Source organism: Stigmatopora argus, chromosome 11 (assembly GCF_051989625.1).
Source record: "Stigmatopora argus isolate UIUO_Sarg chromosome 11, RoL_Sarg_1.0, whole genome shotgun sequence".
In the NCBI taxonomy this organism is placed as follows: domain Eukaryota; kingdom Metazoa; phylum Chordata; class Actinopteri; order Syngnathiformes; family Syngnathidae; genus Stigmatopora; species Stigmatopora argus.
In genome coordinates, this window is record NC_135397.1 from 12,028,356 (window position 1) to 12,047,663 (window position 19,308).

The 19,308-nt window shown below is 39.1% G+C and overlaps 2 protein-coding genes across 2 annotated transcripts; one reads left to right on the forward strand and one right to left on the reverse strand.

Moving 5' to 3' along the window:
* Positions 1 to 2,374: 2,374 nt before the first annotated feature.
* On the reverse strand, positions 2,375 to 4,520 carry nkx2.3 (NK2 homeobox 3). The gene is made up of 2 exons (XM_077613668.1): positions 4,148 to 4,520; positions 2,375 to 3,042 (listed from the first exon to the last, which is right to left on the reverse strand). Exons 1-2 carry the CDS (start codon positions 4,515 to 4,517, stop codon positions 2,375 to 2,377), a joined length of 1,038 nt encoding a protein of 345 aa, XP_077469794.1. The 5' UTR covers positions 4,518 to 4,520.
* Positions 4,521 to 12,914: 8,394 nt separating this feature from the next.
* Positions 12,915 to 18,439, forward strand: got1 (glutamic-oxaloacetic transaminase 1, soluble). Its single transcript, XM_077613047.1, has 9 exons — positions 12,915 to 13,148; positions 14,657 to 14,838; positions 14,921 to 15,044; positions 15,155 to 15,267; positions 15,873 to 15,977; positions 16,070 to 16,220; positions 16,985 to 17,150; positions 17,231 to 17,373; positions 17,828 to 18,439. Exons 1-9 carry the CDS (start codon positions 13,040 to 13,042, stop codon positions 17,965 to 17,967), a joined length of 1,233 nt encoding a protein of 410 aa, XP_077469173.1. The 5' UTR covers positions 12,915 to 13,039; the 3' UTR covers positions 17,968 to 18,439.
* Positions 18,440 to 19,308: the final 869 nt, after the last annotated feature.

The window sequence follows — 19,308 nt, forward strand, 5'->3', positions numbered from 1 at the left end:
AAGCAATTTAGAGTGTCCAATCCGCCTAACACACATTTTTGGAATATGGGAGGAAACCGGAGCACCCAGAGGAAACCTACGCAGGCCCGGGGAGAACATGCAAACTCCACACAGGTGGACCAATATGGACTTGAACCCAGGACCCCAGAGCTGTGAAGCTGATGCACTAACCACTCATCTGCCAGGCCGCCCATTGGGAACAATCAATATAAAAAAAATGTTCCTACTGAATATCACTCCTAACCCTGCTTTCCTAATTTGAATAAAATAAATCTCTCAGTATGTGTAGTTAAAAGAACTAATTGTTTGCTTAATGTCTTTCTTTATTTTCCCTGAATGCCATGTTTGGATTGAAAATATTTTCATGAAGCTCAACTTCCACAACAATGTACTAATTGCTCAAAATAAGCACAAAAACATGGAAATTTCGATTCTGTAATTTAGATTTTAATAATACACCAATACACCATTACAAAGTATTTTTTTTAAAAAAAAAGTATGATCTTGTGGTATCAAATACTTCTACAATGATTATTAAATTTTAAATAAATACATCAGCATTTCAGCTCATTACCTCATGATCATTAAATTGTACTTGGAAATCATAGTTTTGCTGATTTTTCCCATCAATTAACAATAAATGGCTATTTTACTTTTTTTTCGGGACGGTGCACATTCTGTGCAAAGCTCCGTGACCCTGGAGGACTTCATAGGTAAAAGTTTCCCTCCCCTGATTAGGTGCTTCTAAGTGTTTGTAGCGGTTGCCATGGCAACCTTTTGTCCGAGGAAAGCCATAGCTCAGATGAGCCCTTGCTATCTTTGGAGGCATGCAGATAGCGATCGCTGCACTCTGCTGTCGTCCGGCCTGCGTCCTCAGGCACCGCCGTCCTGTCGCCACTTCTATTTACACTATAGTACCGGCGTGCAAAGCTAACGCAGCAAGCGACCAGAGGGAAGTGAGTGTCCATCAATGGAGACAAACGCTCTGTTTATGTTGTCATTGGGCTCCATTAGTGACAGTGAGGAAGGGGGGCGCTTATTCCCCGCTAATGGACTCAATTAGCCTCGCGTGAACGTCCCAATCAGCTCACTGAAAAACCGAGTTTCATCATTATTCTTGAAGATTCGTATTCTTCATTTTTATGCATTTTCATTTTTCAATACATCTTGTGAGGTTGTCTGGTTAATGTCCATCTGGGATTCCTGACCGGAAGTACATTCTCAAAGTTTCTGGTTCTCGTCTCAGGAAAGATGCCGTGGAACGTTCTCACAATGCTATTTAAAATTGATGTTACGTCCCAAAAATAAAAGGAAAAAAGAGAGCTATAGGCATTTGTTAAGATATATCAAAGCCGTGGAAAACTGCGAAATTAATTTTTTTTCTGATCAAAAAATGGGGTTTTCTTTTTAAAAAGTATGTTTCTTTGCTTTTTCTAACTGCTTAAATCAAATTTAAATTTTACAGTATGCCAGCTATTGAAATGTAACTTGTAGACAATGCCAATAGATAATTATTCTAATTAGTTAAGTAATTAATTATAAACATTCATTAATTATAAACAAGGCACATGCGATTCGATAAAATATGGGAAAATGATTTATTTCCTTTTATAAAAAAAAAACACATTTTGCACTCCTATAAAATTGCCTTAACTTTAAATGATGTCAAAGTTGGGCCCAAATATCACAGAATGGCTAGAAAGTTGAAGAGAATAAAATGTTGTTGTTTTTTTAATATTATGATGGAACAATTTTGTATCGGTTAGATTATTTTTAGTTTTTTAATCCTGTTTGATAGTATTTTGAAATTTACGGCAAAACTTATAAAATATAAAATTATGAGCAGAGGAAATTGTTGAAAAAAATAATACATTCAAATATTTTAAATAACAACATATGATACATCAGCAAAGAGAATCTGTTATCAAACATAACAAAGAAAACTGTTTGTGTTGGACATTTTAATAAACGCACACACCTACAAATCAATTCCACTGTCTTGTTTGTATTATTTTTTAAATTCATTGTACGTTTATTGAAATATATGTGCGTCACCAACCATAAATATATTTTTTTCTATTAATTAACTAACAAAAATGTGCATGCCACGCAAGGACGTGATTTTTAATATTACTATAATAATAATAAAATATGTTTCAGTCATGACTCAATCAAAATAACTAATTGTGGTGTATTTGCTCCATAACAGCATCTTCATGGTTTTTTTCAGGCTAACCAATTAATTTGTGGTTCCTATTCAATTCAGAAAAGAGTCAGCACGCATGCATGAAAAGTGTAATCGTCATTTTATTGCGAGGGCTGCTCTGGGTCATCCGCAAAAAAGGGAGTGTATACATCCAACGTTTTCGTCCAATTACCATGCACGGATCCCCTGCAGGGTCCCCTGGCATGAAGGGACCACCGTCCCTTGTGCGGACTGACTCTGCGATTGCGCACCCAGGGCTCCAAAATTCATGTTCATGAAGGCGTTGGCGGTGGTGTTGGAAGCTGGTAATGCAGGTAAAGTAGTACAAGAGTAAGTATTTGAGTAAACCGAGTTGTTGTAGCTGTAGGCCGGATAGCCATTGTAGCCGTACGGGCTCGGAGTTCCCACAGCTGAGTAGGAAGTGTTATAGGTCGGGGATCCTGTCAAACATGGTCTGCCGTCCCGTACTAGAACCGGCACTGCCACCCTTCTCGGCGGGGGAGGAGGCGGCGGAGGACCCGGTGGGTGCTGGGGGTGCTGGTGGTGGTGGTGGTGATGGTGGTGGTGACCAGCCATCTCTAAAGTTTTGTCCTGCCGCTGCCTCTTGCATTTATATCTCCGGTTCTGAAACCAGATCTTCACTTGCGTCGGGGTGAGTTTGAGGGAGCCGGCTAGGTGTTCTCTCTCCGGGGCGGACAAGTAGCGCTGCCGCTTGAAACGACGCTCCAGCTCGAACACCTGAGTCTGGGAGAAGAGCACTCGGGGCTTCCTCCTGGTCCTCGGCTGTTTGACGGCTGGTTTCTCGGCCTCCTCATCTTGCAACGCACCGGCAACCTCTGCGTGACAAATCGGGCAAATTGTAAAGGCAACTTCTAATATTTCAGTCATACCCAATATTGTTTATCGTGACACCTCTTTTTTAGACTATTTGAAATTTATTGAGTATGTACTTTTATAACAAAATGATGATGAAAATTCCATTAGTTATTTAGATGCAAAGATGTATATATTTTTTCAGATATGTAATAGTAGTGTATATTATAGATATGAAAAAAAATCAAAATAATGATTTGAAAATATTATTTCTCGTAGGAATCTTACATTTGATCAAAACAACATTTTTAGTCTCTCTGCCTGTCTGTGTCGGAATTAATGTAATTCTTCTAAAGGTGTTTATAGAATAGAAAAAAATGACAATTTGCAAATTCAGGGAATAATGAAGGATATTTTCCAAATATTATATTAAAAACGTGATTATGTCTAATTAAGTTCGAGAGAAGCTTACTTGATTTGGAAACAAATAAAATATTTATAAAGATATAGTTTACCTTAAATCCACAATTACCAATGAGTTGCGAAATTCGAACAACATAATTTATAACCATATGTTTGTATATCGATATATTTTTAAGTCCTGTTTTTTATCATCACGTTGACATTTAATTGACGCAAACATCCCTGTACGCCCTCCATTTCATTTCATCATCTTCCAGCAGAGTAATAAACACATTTTGGATATTATTGCACTTTAAGTGTTGATATCATTCAATTTTAAGTGTACTTTTACATCCCTTGCAATGTCAGGTGCATGAACATTTCGCACTACATACAGTCTGTTCCAACTAAAATATGAATGTAGTTGAGTATATTACATGCAAAAGGCACTGCAGCTGTCAGTGTGGTCATTAAAGCAACAATGTTTCTTATTGCAGTTTGCAAACAGTTTAAAATAGCACATGCAAGTGTTTCAACTAAACAACCCAATTTATGACCATGCATAAACGCATGTGTGTGTCTAAGTCGTTGTTTATGGGCAATTGAATAGCTTGCATTGGAGTTATGTTTTTAATCAAATAATTGATCATCATTTGATTAATCAAGGAGAAATGAAACGAACAAATGATATTGCAGCGATACAATTTCATGATATTGCGCACTCACTGGCGCCTCGGTCTTCCTGCTCGGTCTCCAATTCCAAGTCTACCGGGTGAATTTGCGCCGGATTGCCGAACATCTCCACGGGCAAGCCGGCCTCAGCGTGCAGTCGGTCCGGTCCTGCGAGCGCGCCGAGGTACGACATCCTCTCGTCGCACTCGGAGCTGATGGGACTCGGGCTTTCCCTGCGAGCAAGCATGCAGGAGGGAGGCGAATGGGTTCGAAAAACTCCCGACTGCAGGGGGAGTGTGCCGGAGAAACCAGAGAGACACGAGATGAACTGGAACTCTTGAGACTGTTGCTGAAGCTCCAACTTCAGGATGTCCTTGACCGAAAAAGGCGTGCTGGAGGAGGTTATAACCGGGCTGGGGAGCATGGTGTCCACCGGGAAATAACTGCATCCAAGGAAAAAGAACGTCCCGTTTTTCTCTCTCAAAACAAGACAGTCCGTGGAGACATCCCTCTTCTTCTGGTGCACAAGGTGGAAGAGAGAGAAGAGGGGCTATAGAGCTGTCGATCCTGTTTAGATGGCTCAACGGAGTGACGAAAGAAAAAACATGAGCCAAGATGCTCTCTCTCTCTCCCTCTCTCTCCCTCCCTCCCTCCCTCTCTCTCTCTCTCTCTCCCTCTCTCTCCCTCTCTCCCTCTCTCTCTCTCTTTCTCTCTCCATCTCTCTCCCTCCCTCTCTCTCTCTCTCTCTCTCTCTCTCATTTATGGACTATTAATTTATTATATGTTTCAAATGGTGTTTGCATTTAATTCGTTGATTATTTCAGCACCACATGGAGCCAAAACCTGTGAAACCAAAGCAAGAACACCATTATACCAACACAAAACAACTGGGAAAATAAACTCTCCTCTCCCTAAAAAAAGAACGTTTATCATCTGCTGAATTTCAGCCCTCTCCACCCCAATTGCCCATTAACACTATAGATTATAGACCTATCTTTGTTTCCTGTCTGGGCTATAATGGATAAGATAAATGCTTACATGGTGCGAAATACTCCAGAAAAAGGATGTGTACGCTTGTATGTTAGAGTTGTAATGTACCTTCACATATCGCGAATTCACTACTTCCCGATTTTTTACCGCTATTAATTATTAAATCTTTTTTTTTTAAGTTCATAAAAATGTGAAAATCCACGCTGAAACTCGTAAGCGGAAGCCACTCTTGCTACTAGGACTCAGCACTGAAGAAGAAAAAAAGTTATCATAGCGGTGAGCCTACTTCGCGATTTTTCGATTATCGTGGCCGTCTGCTCTAAATTAACTGCAATATTCGAGGGAATACTGTATATTGGTATTGCATTTAGATTTAATGCTTGAAAAGGAAAGGAATTTAACAAGTGGCTGAAGTTTCCACCAACCATTTTGCACCAAATTCATTAAACAACACACGATTGTTCCATATTGTATGATGGATATAAGAATTACATGCACATGACTATATAAAATGTTCTTCTTATGTTTTGTCAGCCCTGGTTTTGAGAGTTGACTATGGCAACATATACCTATACAAAAAAATCAATAAATATATCGATTAATTCAATGTTTGGAAACTTAGTAATTTGATTCGCAGCCGAAACACTTAGATAAACAAAAATTGTATCGACGTGCCGAAGGGGGCGTCTATTTGGTGAAACGCGACACCTGTCTGCTGTGGCCCAAGTGCAGGCGCCAGGCTCCGAGGGCCCATTGGCCCTAAACCATGTGGAAAGAAAAAGGAAAGCATGCTGGTTTAATCTCATCCGCTCGCCATCAACAAGATGCTGTTTAGATTAGGCTCTCGTCAGTTTACAAACATGTCCCATCTTTCCCTAAACGGCCCAAAACGGTGAGGCGTGAAGGATTGCCCCAGAGAAAAAACTAAACTAAACAAAAAAACAACAGCACTGATTTTCAGATCAGATTTTAAATACATTTTGATTACCCAGAGATGAAGTATAACCGTGTTCCTTTGTTGTCAAAAGACGCCCCCCTTCAAGCCATGTTTTTTTCATGAATGTTTTTTTAATTGTGTAAAGCCAACAAGTGAAAAATTACGAATAGGCAGTTTGTGCAAAAAAAAACAAAAAAAGTAACTACGATTGTGCAGCAAGATATTAAAATAAAGACCCCCTTTAAAACGACCAATAAACATTTTAAAATGAGGACTTATTTGGATTACATCTTAAAGAAGCTGTGCTTTTCAAGCAATTAAGGAAAATTAATTATTTTTTTACCATTGAATTTTAAATCTTGTTTACATTATTGGACGTGTGTGCAATATTATTGAGTCACGCTTATAGATATTTCCTATATAAGGATAGATGTCTGATGGGCCAACAGGCACAGTTGTCTTTAACCTAAAACATAGCCAAGTTAATCAGGTTTTCTTTAAAGAAAACTGTTCATAATTCGGTCATAGCTATGCCACCGACTTTTAGTTCTGGCATATCATACCTACGAGTATACTACGCAAAGGCTGCCATGTTTAGGCGGTCCTCGCGTGCCAACACTGCCATGCCCTCCCTCACCTACAAGTGGCCGACCAGGGTAGCCAGCTTGTTTACAGAGCGGAAGAGCCTGTTTCCTGTCTGTAACAAAATCCAGACTCCCCGTCAGTGTCAAGGAGCTGCTCGCCATACCGGGCAATTCATCATCTTCATCGAAGAATCGTCGCGAGATAAGCCTCCCGGGTCCGGCCTGCATTACAGGTCGACTTCTGTCAGGCTACGAACAAGATAAGCCTTGGCTCTCATCTATTCCATATTGACACTTTCCACCCACTCGGCTGTCAAATTTCAATCATTCCCTTAATGCACTTTAAGAATTGGTAGCTTGCCAGGCGTTGCTAAGCGGGTTTGGACTAGTTCTTGCCTTATGCTGGATAGACAAACTTGTCGAAGCAGAAGACTTGGGCTGAATGGCAGGTGTACGCTCACCACATTGCTGAAAATCCAATTCAACAAAGTCTCTAGTGCGCCAAGCAAAGTGTGCACTTTTGACTTAATTTTACCTGTCTTAACACACTTGTTAACACTATAACTATTTGTCACCTTCAAGTGTTTGTTTGAAGGCTTTCACTAGTGCAGTAATGCCATGCTGTTTATTGTTTATAGGTAGAATGTAGCCAATGTATTTGCTTATGGATGCTACATACTAGAATGGTTTATCTTCTTGCTCTGTATGTTGACAAAAAATAGATTTTTATGTGTGGTGGAGAATTTCTTCCTAGTTGTCACTACCTTCATATGGGAACTAATAGAAATTGAAGACCTGAACAATTAAAAACTGTCTTCAAATAAATAACTTCACCCCCTTCATAATTGTGTTTTGTGTCTTTCCTAACTGTCACACAAGTGTAGAACCCAAAAAAATGCAAATTTAGCATAAATCATTTGTTTTCTAATGTGAACATTTTTTCATACTTCATGAGGTCTTCAAATTACCCCCCGAAATTTGTTGAAATTCAGAAAATAGATGGCCTTGGCTAGATTCAACTAAACTTTCCGCTTCTTTTATCTCACGGCCATCATTAATATTGGAATAATGGCAAAGGACCAAACCGTTGTGTTGTCATTAATGGTTGAGTTCTCAGTGCCGGAAGCCGTGTCTTATCAGCAACGCATGTGATGGTGTCAGTAGCCAAGAGCGAGGCTGCGCTATTGTACCGCTGCCTGGGGCCAAGTGACGGATTACATGATTTCTGGAGGAAATGGGGAGGCCACTGCCTAAGCGGTGGACCCTTGCCTTCACCTGCTCAACTTTTCTTTTTTTTTTAAATATAGTTCTCGTTCATTTTTAAGATATCCCTGTTATCCATTTGGTTTGGCAGATACATGATTGACTCTTGTTGCTTTTTTTCTGACAGACAGACGCTTTAGTGCGTGTTGTGATGCACGAAGGTCCATGCCACACTTGCAGGCCATGAAAGGAGGAAGTGACCAGTCTGGATCCCCTGCACTTTGCCCTCCCTCGGGTCCCATAAATTAGCTTGCTGTAATTCTCTCCCAGACGGCCTTGCCCTAGCAGGTGTGTGTTTGTATATATGAGTGTTAACAGGGAGATTTAAAGGCTGTGCTGTGTGGGATCTACAGTGTTGGGAATGTCGTTTCAGAGGAAACGTGCAACCTAAATATGTTTATCCTCCCGTTGCCACGCAGGCCTAGTAGATAAAGATGTGGCGGAGGATGTTTAGACCTTTTTTATTCTCCTGAACTGCCGACCAAACTTGGACACTGCTGAAATAACATTGGTGAAATCAAAAGGTTGAAATAAGTTCAAATTTGTGTAATGGCTCTCAAGGGGGAAAAGACAACGTTACCATAAAATATCTTGACTGCAACGTATAAACACATTTGTGGGAAATGCTGAGCTCCTCATCCAAAAATGGCCTTTTGTTTTGGTGTATAAGTAACATTTATTGCTTTTAATAACATAACGTTAGGTCATTTCATTTTTCATGAATAGTTGGTAAAGTATCAAAAAACTTTAGTTAAAAATGGATGACATGACTCTTCCGCTTCCTGTCTTTGTTTTCTTGATGCACCAGTCAGTTCATATTGTGTTCTGTAGTGCTTGTACTTTAGATACTACCATTTTCTACCTGCCCTGCAAGTAAAAAGACAGAGGAGAAAGAAAACTGGATTACAAGAAAAAAAATTCACAATCTTCAGATTAAAATAGATCATGAATGAATATAAACGCCATATAGTGTGACTTCTGCAAACATGTTTGCAAGCCTGGGATCATTACCGAAAGCCAATACAATCACTGAATGCTATTCAACTGCCTTCTAAATGATGAGCTTTGTTAGTGCTAGAATATCTTAAATTTACTGAGTTCAAAGCCCAGGATCCACAAACTGGTGGTAATTGATAGGGTTAACAGTGTTCCTATGTGGGGATGTCCCAACATTGACTTTTTCTTGATTCTCGATTATTCTCAGCATATGTATTTTTAGACCAGTAAAAATAATACAAAATATATGTAACCAGAAAATCATAAGTCCGTTTTTTGTATTACAGTCAAGAAATTCTTTGTTTATGATATTACACAACGATCTGTCACTGTCATTAGTTTTTAAAGAGATTGAGTCCCACTCAGCGGACATGTTTGACGAGTGGTTTGATTTACAGCAGCCGAAAAGCACGATGGTACTAAAAACACACAGGACTACCGGATCGGTTCCAATCTTCTGACCAAATCCGACACTCCAAAAATAATCACATTGGGCACCGATCCTTGATATTGGATCGGGACATCACTATTCCTCTGTGCTGTTTTTATAAATTACAGTGATTTTATTTTTGTGTTTAGTAGTAGTTTGGCAAAATTGTGATCTTAAGCAGACCAGTGTGCTGTGATCTTATCCATCCTCTCCCTCTCCTGCTGACATCCAATCACAGATCTAATGCAGCTGCTGTTAGATTAGTGATAGGATGAGCAAAGTGTAACTTCCGCCAAAACCTAACCGTCTGCCTTCAGTGGCTTAAACTTGGTAGAGTGCACAATTACTTTGATTGTTTTTTTTTCTTTTTCTAGCCCACAGTAACCATTTTACTTCAAGACTCCTCAATACAATAAATACCATACTTTGTAAATGAAAAATATTAATTTTCTGACTTTTCCTCACCACATTAAAAATTGCAATTTCCCCTGAAAAAAACAGGGGACAACACCCTCACAAAAACCTGCACAAAATAAATAATTGAGCTCACTAAAATCAATCATTTCCATGCAATTGATAGAACCTCCCAGAAACCTAGCTAAACTCCTGCAAATGCTGAAATTGCTGAGTAGAAAAATGCTTTTAATTGAATATTTTTCACTTTGTATCTAAATTCCTTCCCAATCCTGTGAAAGCACATGAAAAAAATCAAACAGAGTCCACAAATGCATGCATGCACATACTTGCGGAGGCCTCCACCAATACACACGTGTCAGGCGGCGTATAGTCAGTCATTAGACTACACAGGGAGGCCCCATCCCCTATGTTGTGACTGTGTCTTTTTCCTTGTTAGAGAATTTATGATGCTGTCTTCGGAAAACAAACAGGGTGGGCAGCTAAAAAGGTGGTCACTCACCACAACTCCCTGACCCGTAGAGACACACGGAGGCCATCGCAACATGTGAGCCACGCTGCGGCGTCTCCCTCGGAATGCGTGTGTGTGCACACACTCTTGTTTGTGTTCCATTGATATGGCCGTTGGAATGTGTCTGTCTTGTGCCTCAATCTGTGCCTTTGTGTGTTGTGAGTGTCAGCGTCGCACGGCAGCAAGGATAACCTGCATGCAAACAAAACACAGATAAAGCACTTGGAAGCACCCCCCCCCCTTTTTTTAAAAAAGAAAAACCTTGTATTGCTCTGTAGATCAATTCCAAAATAAACATCAATTCTCAGGTAGTGAAATATCTATATAAAAGTTGATTCTCTCTTTAGTCTAGATGTGTCACATTCCCAATTATCCATCGTTATACCCAGGGGCTTCTTCTGTCTTCGTCTTCTGTTCTGACTCACGCGTCACATCAGTGGGCCCCTGGGGGGCTCTCGCCAATACATTCAGATCACACACCCTACCCCGCTCTGGGCCCCAAGCCTTGTTCCAGAAGCTCAAATCCCATAATTGCAGGTCTGACAGCGCTAGCAAACGCAGAGACGTCCTCACCTGGTCGGAAAGAATGAAAACATCAAGAATGTCAAAATGCATTGAGGAGATGATTGAGGAGATTGAGATACTTGGGGAAGGTGTGCAGCACATTAGGAAATGCACTATGGGCAACTCATATCAATTGGCATTGTTGAACAACTAATAGGGAATGGGTTTTGTTTAGAGTATTCCATTGGAGTATGAGGGAGATGAGATTAAGATGACAGATCTTTACAAAACTACCAATTTTGTGCAAACCACAAGAACTGTACGTTTGTTATATTCATGAAAAAGTGCATAATCAAAAACAAGCCACTCTACATTTAGATTTGTCAGATTTTTGGAATAAAAATAAATTAACCATTTGGGATATTTAAATTAAACCATGTTACTTAAGGGAAATAAGCAGGCTGACCAAAGATGCTAATCTTAATAGGTATCATATTTAAAAGCCATAATGCTGTAATCTTTAACAAATGTGTACAACAACTATCGGCAAAAAAGGGTGTCGAAACTTATCTACATATTGTTTTGAAAAAAAGAAATCATGAACAATAATTGGTCAAATTTTATATGTCAGTAGCTGAGTTGTCATGACAGTTTTGCACAAAATATAAGCGTTATTTTACAATATTCTATGTAGAATTACAATTAATGCATGTTTTCAAAGACTGTTTTCCCCCCCAAAAGTCTCATAACTTTCATAAAATTTCAACCTGCAAGATTTTACTGAAGGAAAATGGACAACCAAAACCTTTTGCATGTGGAGGATGAGTATGTAAAAACTTTCTTTACGATATTTGAGTTTTTTTCTTCAAAATTCAAGGCATCCAAACTACTATTGCACAAAGGTCTGCGGTGGGTGCTGGTTTTTGTTCCAACTGATTCAGCAGGGAATGTTTAACCAATGAGATTTCTTGTGAAACAAGCAGCACCTGCCTGTATTCAACTAAATATACTTTTTAGACACCAGCTTGGTGAAAATATATATTCATCGAGTGAAATGAAAACCCGGACCCACTGTGTTTGGACACGTTTATACTATTAACAAGACCAAAAGAAATTCTCAAATCATATTCAAGAAAAAGTAATGACTAATCATTATCGTTAACACTGTAAAACAACTGTAGGATTATTGCACAAATAATTCAGTTGCTGCGACTGAACACAGGTAGAACTCATAGGTTAATTTGGACAATCTAGGGATGTCATCTTTACTAGACAGAGCGTCTGCCTCCCGTTTGGAAGGACTGAAGCACTTTCCAACAGACTGTTGGCTGTGGTGAGCAGGCTTTTATTTATGAACCACTTCAAGTGGTGCAGACAGCACAGTGGAGCCACCATGTTTATAACAAAGCTCAGCACGGACCCTGTGGACGCAACAGATCAGGGTCCATCAGGGTCCATGCCTCGTCATCTAAATTACATTGCCACACTTGCTCTTAATGCAAACAGTTTGGCCGTGTCCATACGTAAAAGGGTATTTTCCAAAAGTAACTTTTTCTACGGTTTTGCTTATGAGCCGTACACAAAGGCACCTATTTGGAAATATATACTATGTATATATATATATATATATATATATATATATATATATATATATATATATATATATATATATATATATGTATATATATATATATATATATATATATATATATATATATATATATATATATGTGTATATATATATATATATATATATATATATATATATATATATATATATATATATATATATATATATATATAAACGACACCCCGTCCTGCATGAGTCCAAAACACCCCAAATAATAAAACAAAACATAATATTATCTTAAAGAATGCATAATAAAATAGACAATTCAAATATGCCTTTATTATTATGATCATTGCATTTCAGTTGAGCACTGACCTTTCACAATTGGTTCAATTTACTATTACATTTGTATAGAAGCTAGAAATTATAAATGGCTTACTTATTTTGATAGTCTTATCAAGTCAAAATATTCCAGTTTTGCTCAAAGGAGAAACAACCAATTCAAACCGTTAGTGCCATCTTGTGGTCAAATGTTTTAAATGCAGTTTAATCACCACCCTTGCCCCTCTGTATACTATTGGTGAGGAGTAACACACGGCCAAATTCCCATTGGTTCACTAGTAATACTCCCTTTCTCTAGCGGCTATACAAGTGCAAAGTATACCCTTCCTGTTGCTTATCCCACCCATTGCGTGATTAGGTTCTATATTTTTAAGGTCGAAACTATAACTTTACAGCGCTGAAATAATGTCTGCGTTTTGCGAAGTTCCCCAGGCAGCACCCGTGGTCGTGTTTAAACTAACACAGGACTTCAATAACGACCAATTTCCACATAAAGTCAACCTTGGTGTTGGGGGTAAGTTAGTCTTATCATCAATTGTTGACCCGTTATTTGCTCATTGTTTATTCTAGAGAGTTTTAACCTTGCAGTAATGCATGTGATATAACTACTAGTCTTCCTTCAAATGTGCAATTTCGATTGAAATATAAAATGGATTACAATGCACTCCATTCATTTCTATGTGTCATTACGTAACAGAGAAGATTACATTGCTTATCGGTTCAGTGACCTCTGATTTTGAATCAATTCGGTGTTCAAACTCCTTTCCGGATTGATAAACAGCCCCACATTATTCCGTGCAACCTTTGTCACGTGTAATCAGATTACGAGTAGTAAATCCTGACCGTACATTTGAAAACAGATCGTGGGAGAAAAGCGGCAGTCGCCTGGTAAATGTTGCGTTGGGTGATGTTTTTACTTTTGCTCCCACTGAATCCAACAGCACAGAAATTGCAGGCGGCTAACGCTTTGTAATCCCCCCACCTTTAAGAAGCTACAGCATGACAGATGGACAATATAGGCCAAAATGTCAAAGGTCACGTAAAAATCACATTCGCTTGATTTAGGATGCATTGCATGCAGTAGATGGTTTGTAACTGTGAAAGAAGAATGGAAGTTGTATAATATCAAACCCAGGCATCATCAATCAATATTGTATTCAATCATTTTCTGATCCGCTTATCCTCACGAGGGTTGTAGGGGGTGCTGGAGCCTATCCCAGCTAACAGGGGACACCCTGAATCGGTGGCCAGCCAATTGCAGGGCACAGGGCGTGTGCGGTCGATTGGTCGCCGGTCTTTTGGTCGCCGGTCTTTTGGTCGCGGTCTTTTGGTTGCCCCGACCACGACAACACGCGACCAAAAGACCGGCGACCAAAAGACCGACGACCAAAAGACCGGCGACAAAACAAGGTAAAACAACACGGTCTACGCATCAATAAAAGCCAACAATGGCCATGAGCAGTTTCACTGAGCCGATGTGTGTGTATAAGAGTTTGTATGTACATGCGTTGTCCCTTTAAGAAGCTATGTCAGTCAGGGTCTTAACAAGTTCTCCAACAAAAAACAATAAAAGTCCAGGAAATTTGGAGCTTTTCTTTAGCCTAATAATTACTAGGGCATTAAGTATGACTAAATAGTAATTCGCAGTTTGTATTTAGGGAATTTGAGCAACGATTCAAATGGTAATTATCACTTACCTTCCGGGCGACCAAAAGACCGGCGACCAAAAGACTGGCGACCAATCGACCGTGTACCGGCACAGGGAGACGGACAACCATTCACGCTCACACTCATACCCAGGGGCTGTTTTGAGTGGTCAACCAGCCTACCCTGAATGTTTTGGGGATGTGGGAGGGAGGGAGGACCGACCTGGAATCGAACCTTACCAACTCTTCTTATTGTATGTATGTAATTTGTGCATAAGATCCACTAGATTTGTTTATGATTTAATGTAGATTTTCATTACTTGTTCTTATATTTCCTGCATTTGATTGTGAATGATTTTGTGAACTTGTATGGCAGCTTATCGGACAGATGAAGGCAAGCCGTGGGTTTTGCCGGTGGTGAAAAAAGTGGAAAAGATCATCGCCAGTGATGACACACTGAACCATGAGTATCTACCCATCCTGGGTTTGCCCGAATTCAGATCATCAGCGTCCAAGATCGCACTTGGAGACGGTAGCCCTGCCATCCTGGAGAACAGGGTGTGTTACACTCTGATCATACACTCAACCACTGGATTTGCCTTTCCTGTCTGTCTTAATTTAGACTGACTGTCCCATTCAGGTGGGGGCAGTTCAATGCCTAGGTGGTACAGGTGCCCTGAAGATGGGAGCCGAATTCCTTAGACGTTTCTACAATGGAAGCAACAACACAAAGACACCTGTCTATGTCTCTGCGCCTACATGGGGTATACTAAACTATACGTATCTTTTCTTTCTATATATACTGGATTGGTTAGCTTAAGTCTTGTGTCAGAGGTACCCCAAAACTAAATTGTTTTATCTTCTGTTTGCTCAGAGAATCACAATGGCGTTTTTGCCAGTGCGGGTTTCGAAGATGTACGTCCTTACAAGTACTGGAATCCAGAGAAGAGAGGCCTTGATCTGTCTGGTTTCCTTGGTGACTTGGAGGTAAATTGGATTGGATTGGATTGGATAACTTTATTTATCCCGTATTCGGGAAATTTCGTTTTCACAATAGCAAGAGGGTGAGGATGCAGAAATAGGAAAGACATTTTAGACATAAATAGATAGGTAATAAGTAAGTTAATAAATAAATACCTGAATAAATATGTAAATAAATAAGCGTGTTACTGAAATATATATATATAAATTTTATATATATATATATATATATATATATATATATATATATATATATATATATATATATATATATACATACATACATACAATAAAATAGTGTGTTGTGAACCATGTAACCTTACCACTGAATTTGAACACTGTCAAAAGACCCCAAAAAATGTTCTTGTCAAATGTTCAGTAAAGCAGATGTTGGAGAACTTCAACAACTTATGCATTTGAAATATATGTTACCATGTGACTAAACTTTTAAGCTAAAATGCTTAAAGGGCTGAATATATAGCGCATTGTTCTTGAGGAAACTGCTCTTTCCAATTATTTGAAGCCTACCAGAGTTATGAGCACCCGACTGCAGAGACAGATTCACACATTTTGATCCGAAAGCAATTGTGACAACTATTTCTTTATCCCAGAGCTGCCCAGAGCATTCCATATTTGTCCTGCACGCCTGTGCCCACAATCCAACTGGCACAGACCCCACACAGGGGGAGTGGAAGCAGATTGCAGAGGTCATGATGGTACTGAAACCTAGTGCAGTTGTACTCACTAAGAACTCTTTACTTAAATGTTTGATTGCATAATGAATCATTTCTTTCCTGCTCCTTGCCAGAGAAGAAAGCTGTTTGCATTCTTTGACTCGGCTTATCAAGGATTTGCTTCAGGCAGCCTGGATAAAGATGCCTGGGCCATCCGTTTTTTCGTCTCCATGGGATTTGAAATGTTTTGCGCCCAATCCTTCTCCAAGAACTTTGGCCTCTATAGTAAGTAATGCATGCACTCACCTCACTCACTTGCCACAGTATTGAGTTCAACAATATAATCACTCTCAGCCAGGATGGCCAGTAAGCCTAATTACAGGTAGTCATTTATGACCTGTTACCTTTTTATTGTAGTCATTCTTTCACTATCATTGATCTTAGCACCTTTATTTCCTTTATTGTTCTGTATAAAATGCCCTTGTTCTACAAATGAAATACAATAATACTAATGGTTAAAACTGACTACTGAACTCATCGGCTAACCGAAACAGCAACAGGGAAGCACATTAATGGTCTCCAAGATCAATCTTAGCATACCGTGGTAAACAAGTCTCATTAATCAAATTAGTTCACTGACTCCCAATAAAGGCAATAGAAGCCATATCTATTTTAATAGGAGTTAGCAGATTTGTCATCTATTGCTGTTAGTGGCAGTCAATGAGTTAACGATGACGCTCCTATATTATGTTCAACTAGACTCCTTGTGCCTTTTTATTTTTTTATGTTAACCCCAACCCTCTCCAGACATGATTTGTAACATTCATAACAGAGACATCTCCCCCATCCACTTTTGCAATCGAAAAGATTGTATACTTTGTATAATGCCTCTCGTCACAAAATGATGTTACAGGATAAGAAGACTTTTTTTTCACGCCAGGAAAGTAGAAATGAAGTTGTGCATTGAGCACGCTTAAATAACATGCCAAAAATAAGGTTTAATTGATCCCAAAGGGAATTTTCATTCTCATTTCTATTTTTCCCTACAGACGAACGTGTTGGCAACCTGACCGTAGTGGCTCGTGATGCAGACAACCTAAAGAGAGTTCTGTCTCAAATGGAAAAAATTGTGCGGACCACCTGGTCAAACCCACCGAGTCAAGGGGCTCGCATCGTTGCCGTAACATTGAACTCGCCTGAGCTCTTTGTCGAATGGTCAGCCAGCAGTGGTCACAATATCATTGCTATTAAAATGGTGTGCTTGCAAATGTAGCATTTCTTGTGTTTCACTACAGGAAAGAAAACGTGAAGACCATGGCTGATAGGGTATTGTTGATGAGGGCCCAGTTGAAAGGCAAGCTTCAGGCTCTGGGGACGCCAGGAACCTGGCACCACATCACAGAGCAAATTGGCATGTTTAGCTTCACCGGACTCAACCGTGAGTATCTGCTAAGAAATCAAATGTGTTGCCCGTGACCGGACGTTTCGTCGAAAGACGTTTGGTCCCCGGACGTTTGGTCCCCGGACGTTTGGTCGACCAGACGTTTGGTAGAACGGACGTTTGGTCGACCGGACGTTTGGTAGAACTGACGTTTGGTAGAACGGACGTTTGGTAGATCGGACGTTTGGTAGAACGGACGTTTGGTAGAACGGACGTTTGGTAGAACGGACGTTTGGTAGAACGGACGTTTGGTAGAACGGGCGTTTGGTAGAACGGGCGTTTGGTAGAACGGACGTTTGGTAGAACGGACGTTTGGTAGAACGGACATTTGGTAGAACGGACGTTTGGTAGAACGGACGTTTGGTAGAACGTCCGGGGACCAAACGTCTTTCGACAAAACGTCCGAGTACTACTGTTACACATCTGGAGTCATGAGAACTCGTTTTTGCAGCCAGACAAGTGGAATACATGGTGAAGGAGAAACACATATACCTGATGGCTAGCGGACGCATCAATATGTGCGGCTTGACCAGCAAGAACATCAACTATGTGGCTGAGTCCATCCACGAGGCTGTCACCAAGGTCCAATAGACGACTCAGCTCATCTTCCTCCCAAGACACTGTTTTACTGGACAGGCAAGCAATGTACTTGCTAAGTGAGCTACGAGTGGGCTTGTGAATCTTTCACGATTCTCTACTTTAAAATTACTTCACTTAACCGAGCAGGTAGAGCATATGCCTAGCTGAAATTATGCAGCACTGTTACCTGCTTAAGTGTCAATTTTAATTTAAATGGGAACATAGAATTTTGTAATTTGAAAAAAGAACTTAAGGCTGTTTGTAATACTTGAATTTTGTGATTTGAGCCAGTAAACAAAACTTGAAATGAGGCAATTTTCTCCTCATTAGGAAGTCTAATCTCATGTCTTGATAATAGTTGTGTCACACTTTTAACACAAACAAAAAATACCTTAGTCTTTTATCTGCTTAGTCTTCACGTACAAATGAAGTCAAGTTACAAATGTTTTTGGAGAGAAAATCTAATAAATGTATTTAAATCACATTTGCTCATTTGTCATTTATCTTGGAATTAATGTGCATAAGCACGTGGAAATGACAAACCCGATGATAACTTTGCGTTAATGGGAAATGTATATGGTGTATATTTAGTGTATGTGTGTGTTAGTAATGAATTAATTGACCCAATGTTCAATTAAAAATACTGTATATTTAAGTCCATATGTTATTTGAATATGTACAATATTTAACTTGTTCAAAGTATAAATAACTTCACCACAGTTTGGAATGATAGTTAATGTACAGATGAAATAAAAACAAGAGTACCAAAAAAGTTTATTGTTCATAATATGTTATGCATAATTTATTAAACAATCTTATTGGAATTTTTACTGATCTTTGGATAACATGCAGAGCATCACCATTCAAATAGCAAATTATTACAATAAATAAATAAACAGACAAACAAAACTCTACAGTCTTTGTCCATAATTTATTATAATACATTTAATATATTAGATTTTGTTCAATTTCTTATTATTTCAGCATATATTCATATAAAATAAGACAAAAAGTAAGCATAAATGGTGAGTTAATCCAAAAGGTTACATACATAACATATAACTCCCTTTGTATTCTTTAAATTATCCATCCATTTTTTGTTATTGCTATATAATTTAGATTTGTTCAGTTTCTTATTATATTTCTGCTATGCTGGTACATAATACAGTGTCAGGCAGAACCCTATATGTATGTTAAAGTTCATATTCTCATATTAATAGTATTGCTATAATCCATGTTATTAAAAAAATACACATTATTCAAAATGTTTAATTCTTACAAATATCTTCCAGAGAAATTGAACGCACCTCATTGAAATGCCATAAGGCACCTCCTCTTCCCTCATCATGTCAT

Coding starts and splice junctions, on each gene's coding strand:
- got1 (XM_077613047.1), top strand. CDS start 13,040: ATGTCTGCGTTTTGCGAAGTTCCCCAGGCAGCACCCGTGGTCGTGTTT. Junction 14,839..14,920: donor CTGCCATCCTGGAGAACAGG/GTGTGTTACACT, acceptor TGTCCCATTCAG/GTGGGGGCAGTTCAATGCCT. Junction 17,374..17,827: donor TAGCTTCACCGGACTCAACC/GTGAGTATCTGC, acceptor TCGTTTTTGCAG/CCAGACAAGTGGAATACATG.
- nkx2.3 (XM_077613668.1), bottom strand. CDS start 4,517: ATGCTCCCCAGCCCGGTTATAACCTCCTCCAGCACGCCTTTTTCGGTC. Junction 3,043..4,147: donor GCAGGAAGACCGAGGCGCCA/GTGAGTGCGCAA, acceptor TTTGTCACGCAG/AGGTTGCCGGTGCGTTGCAA.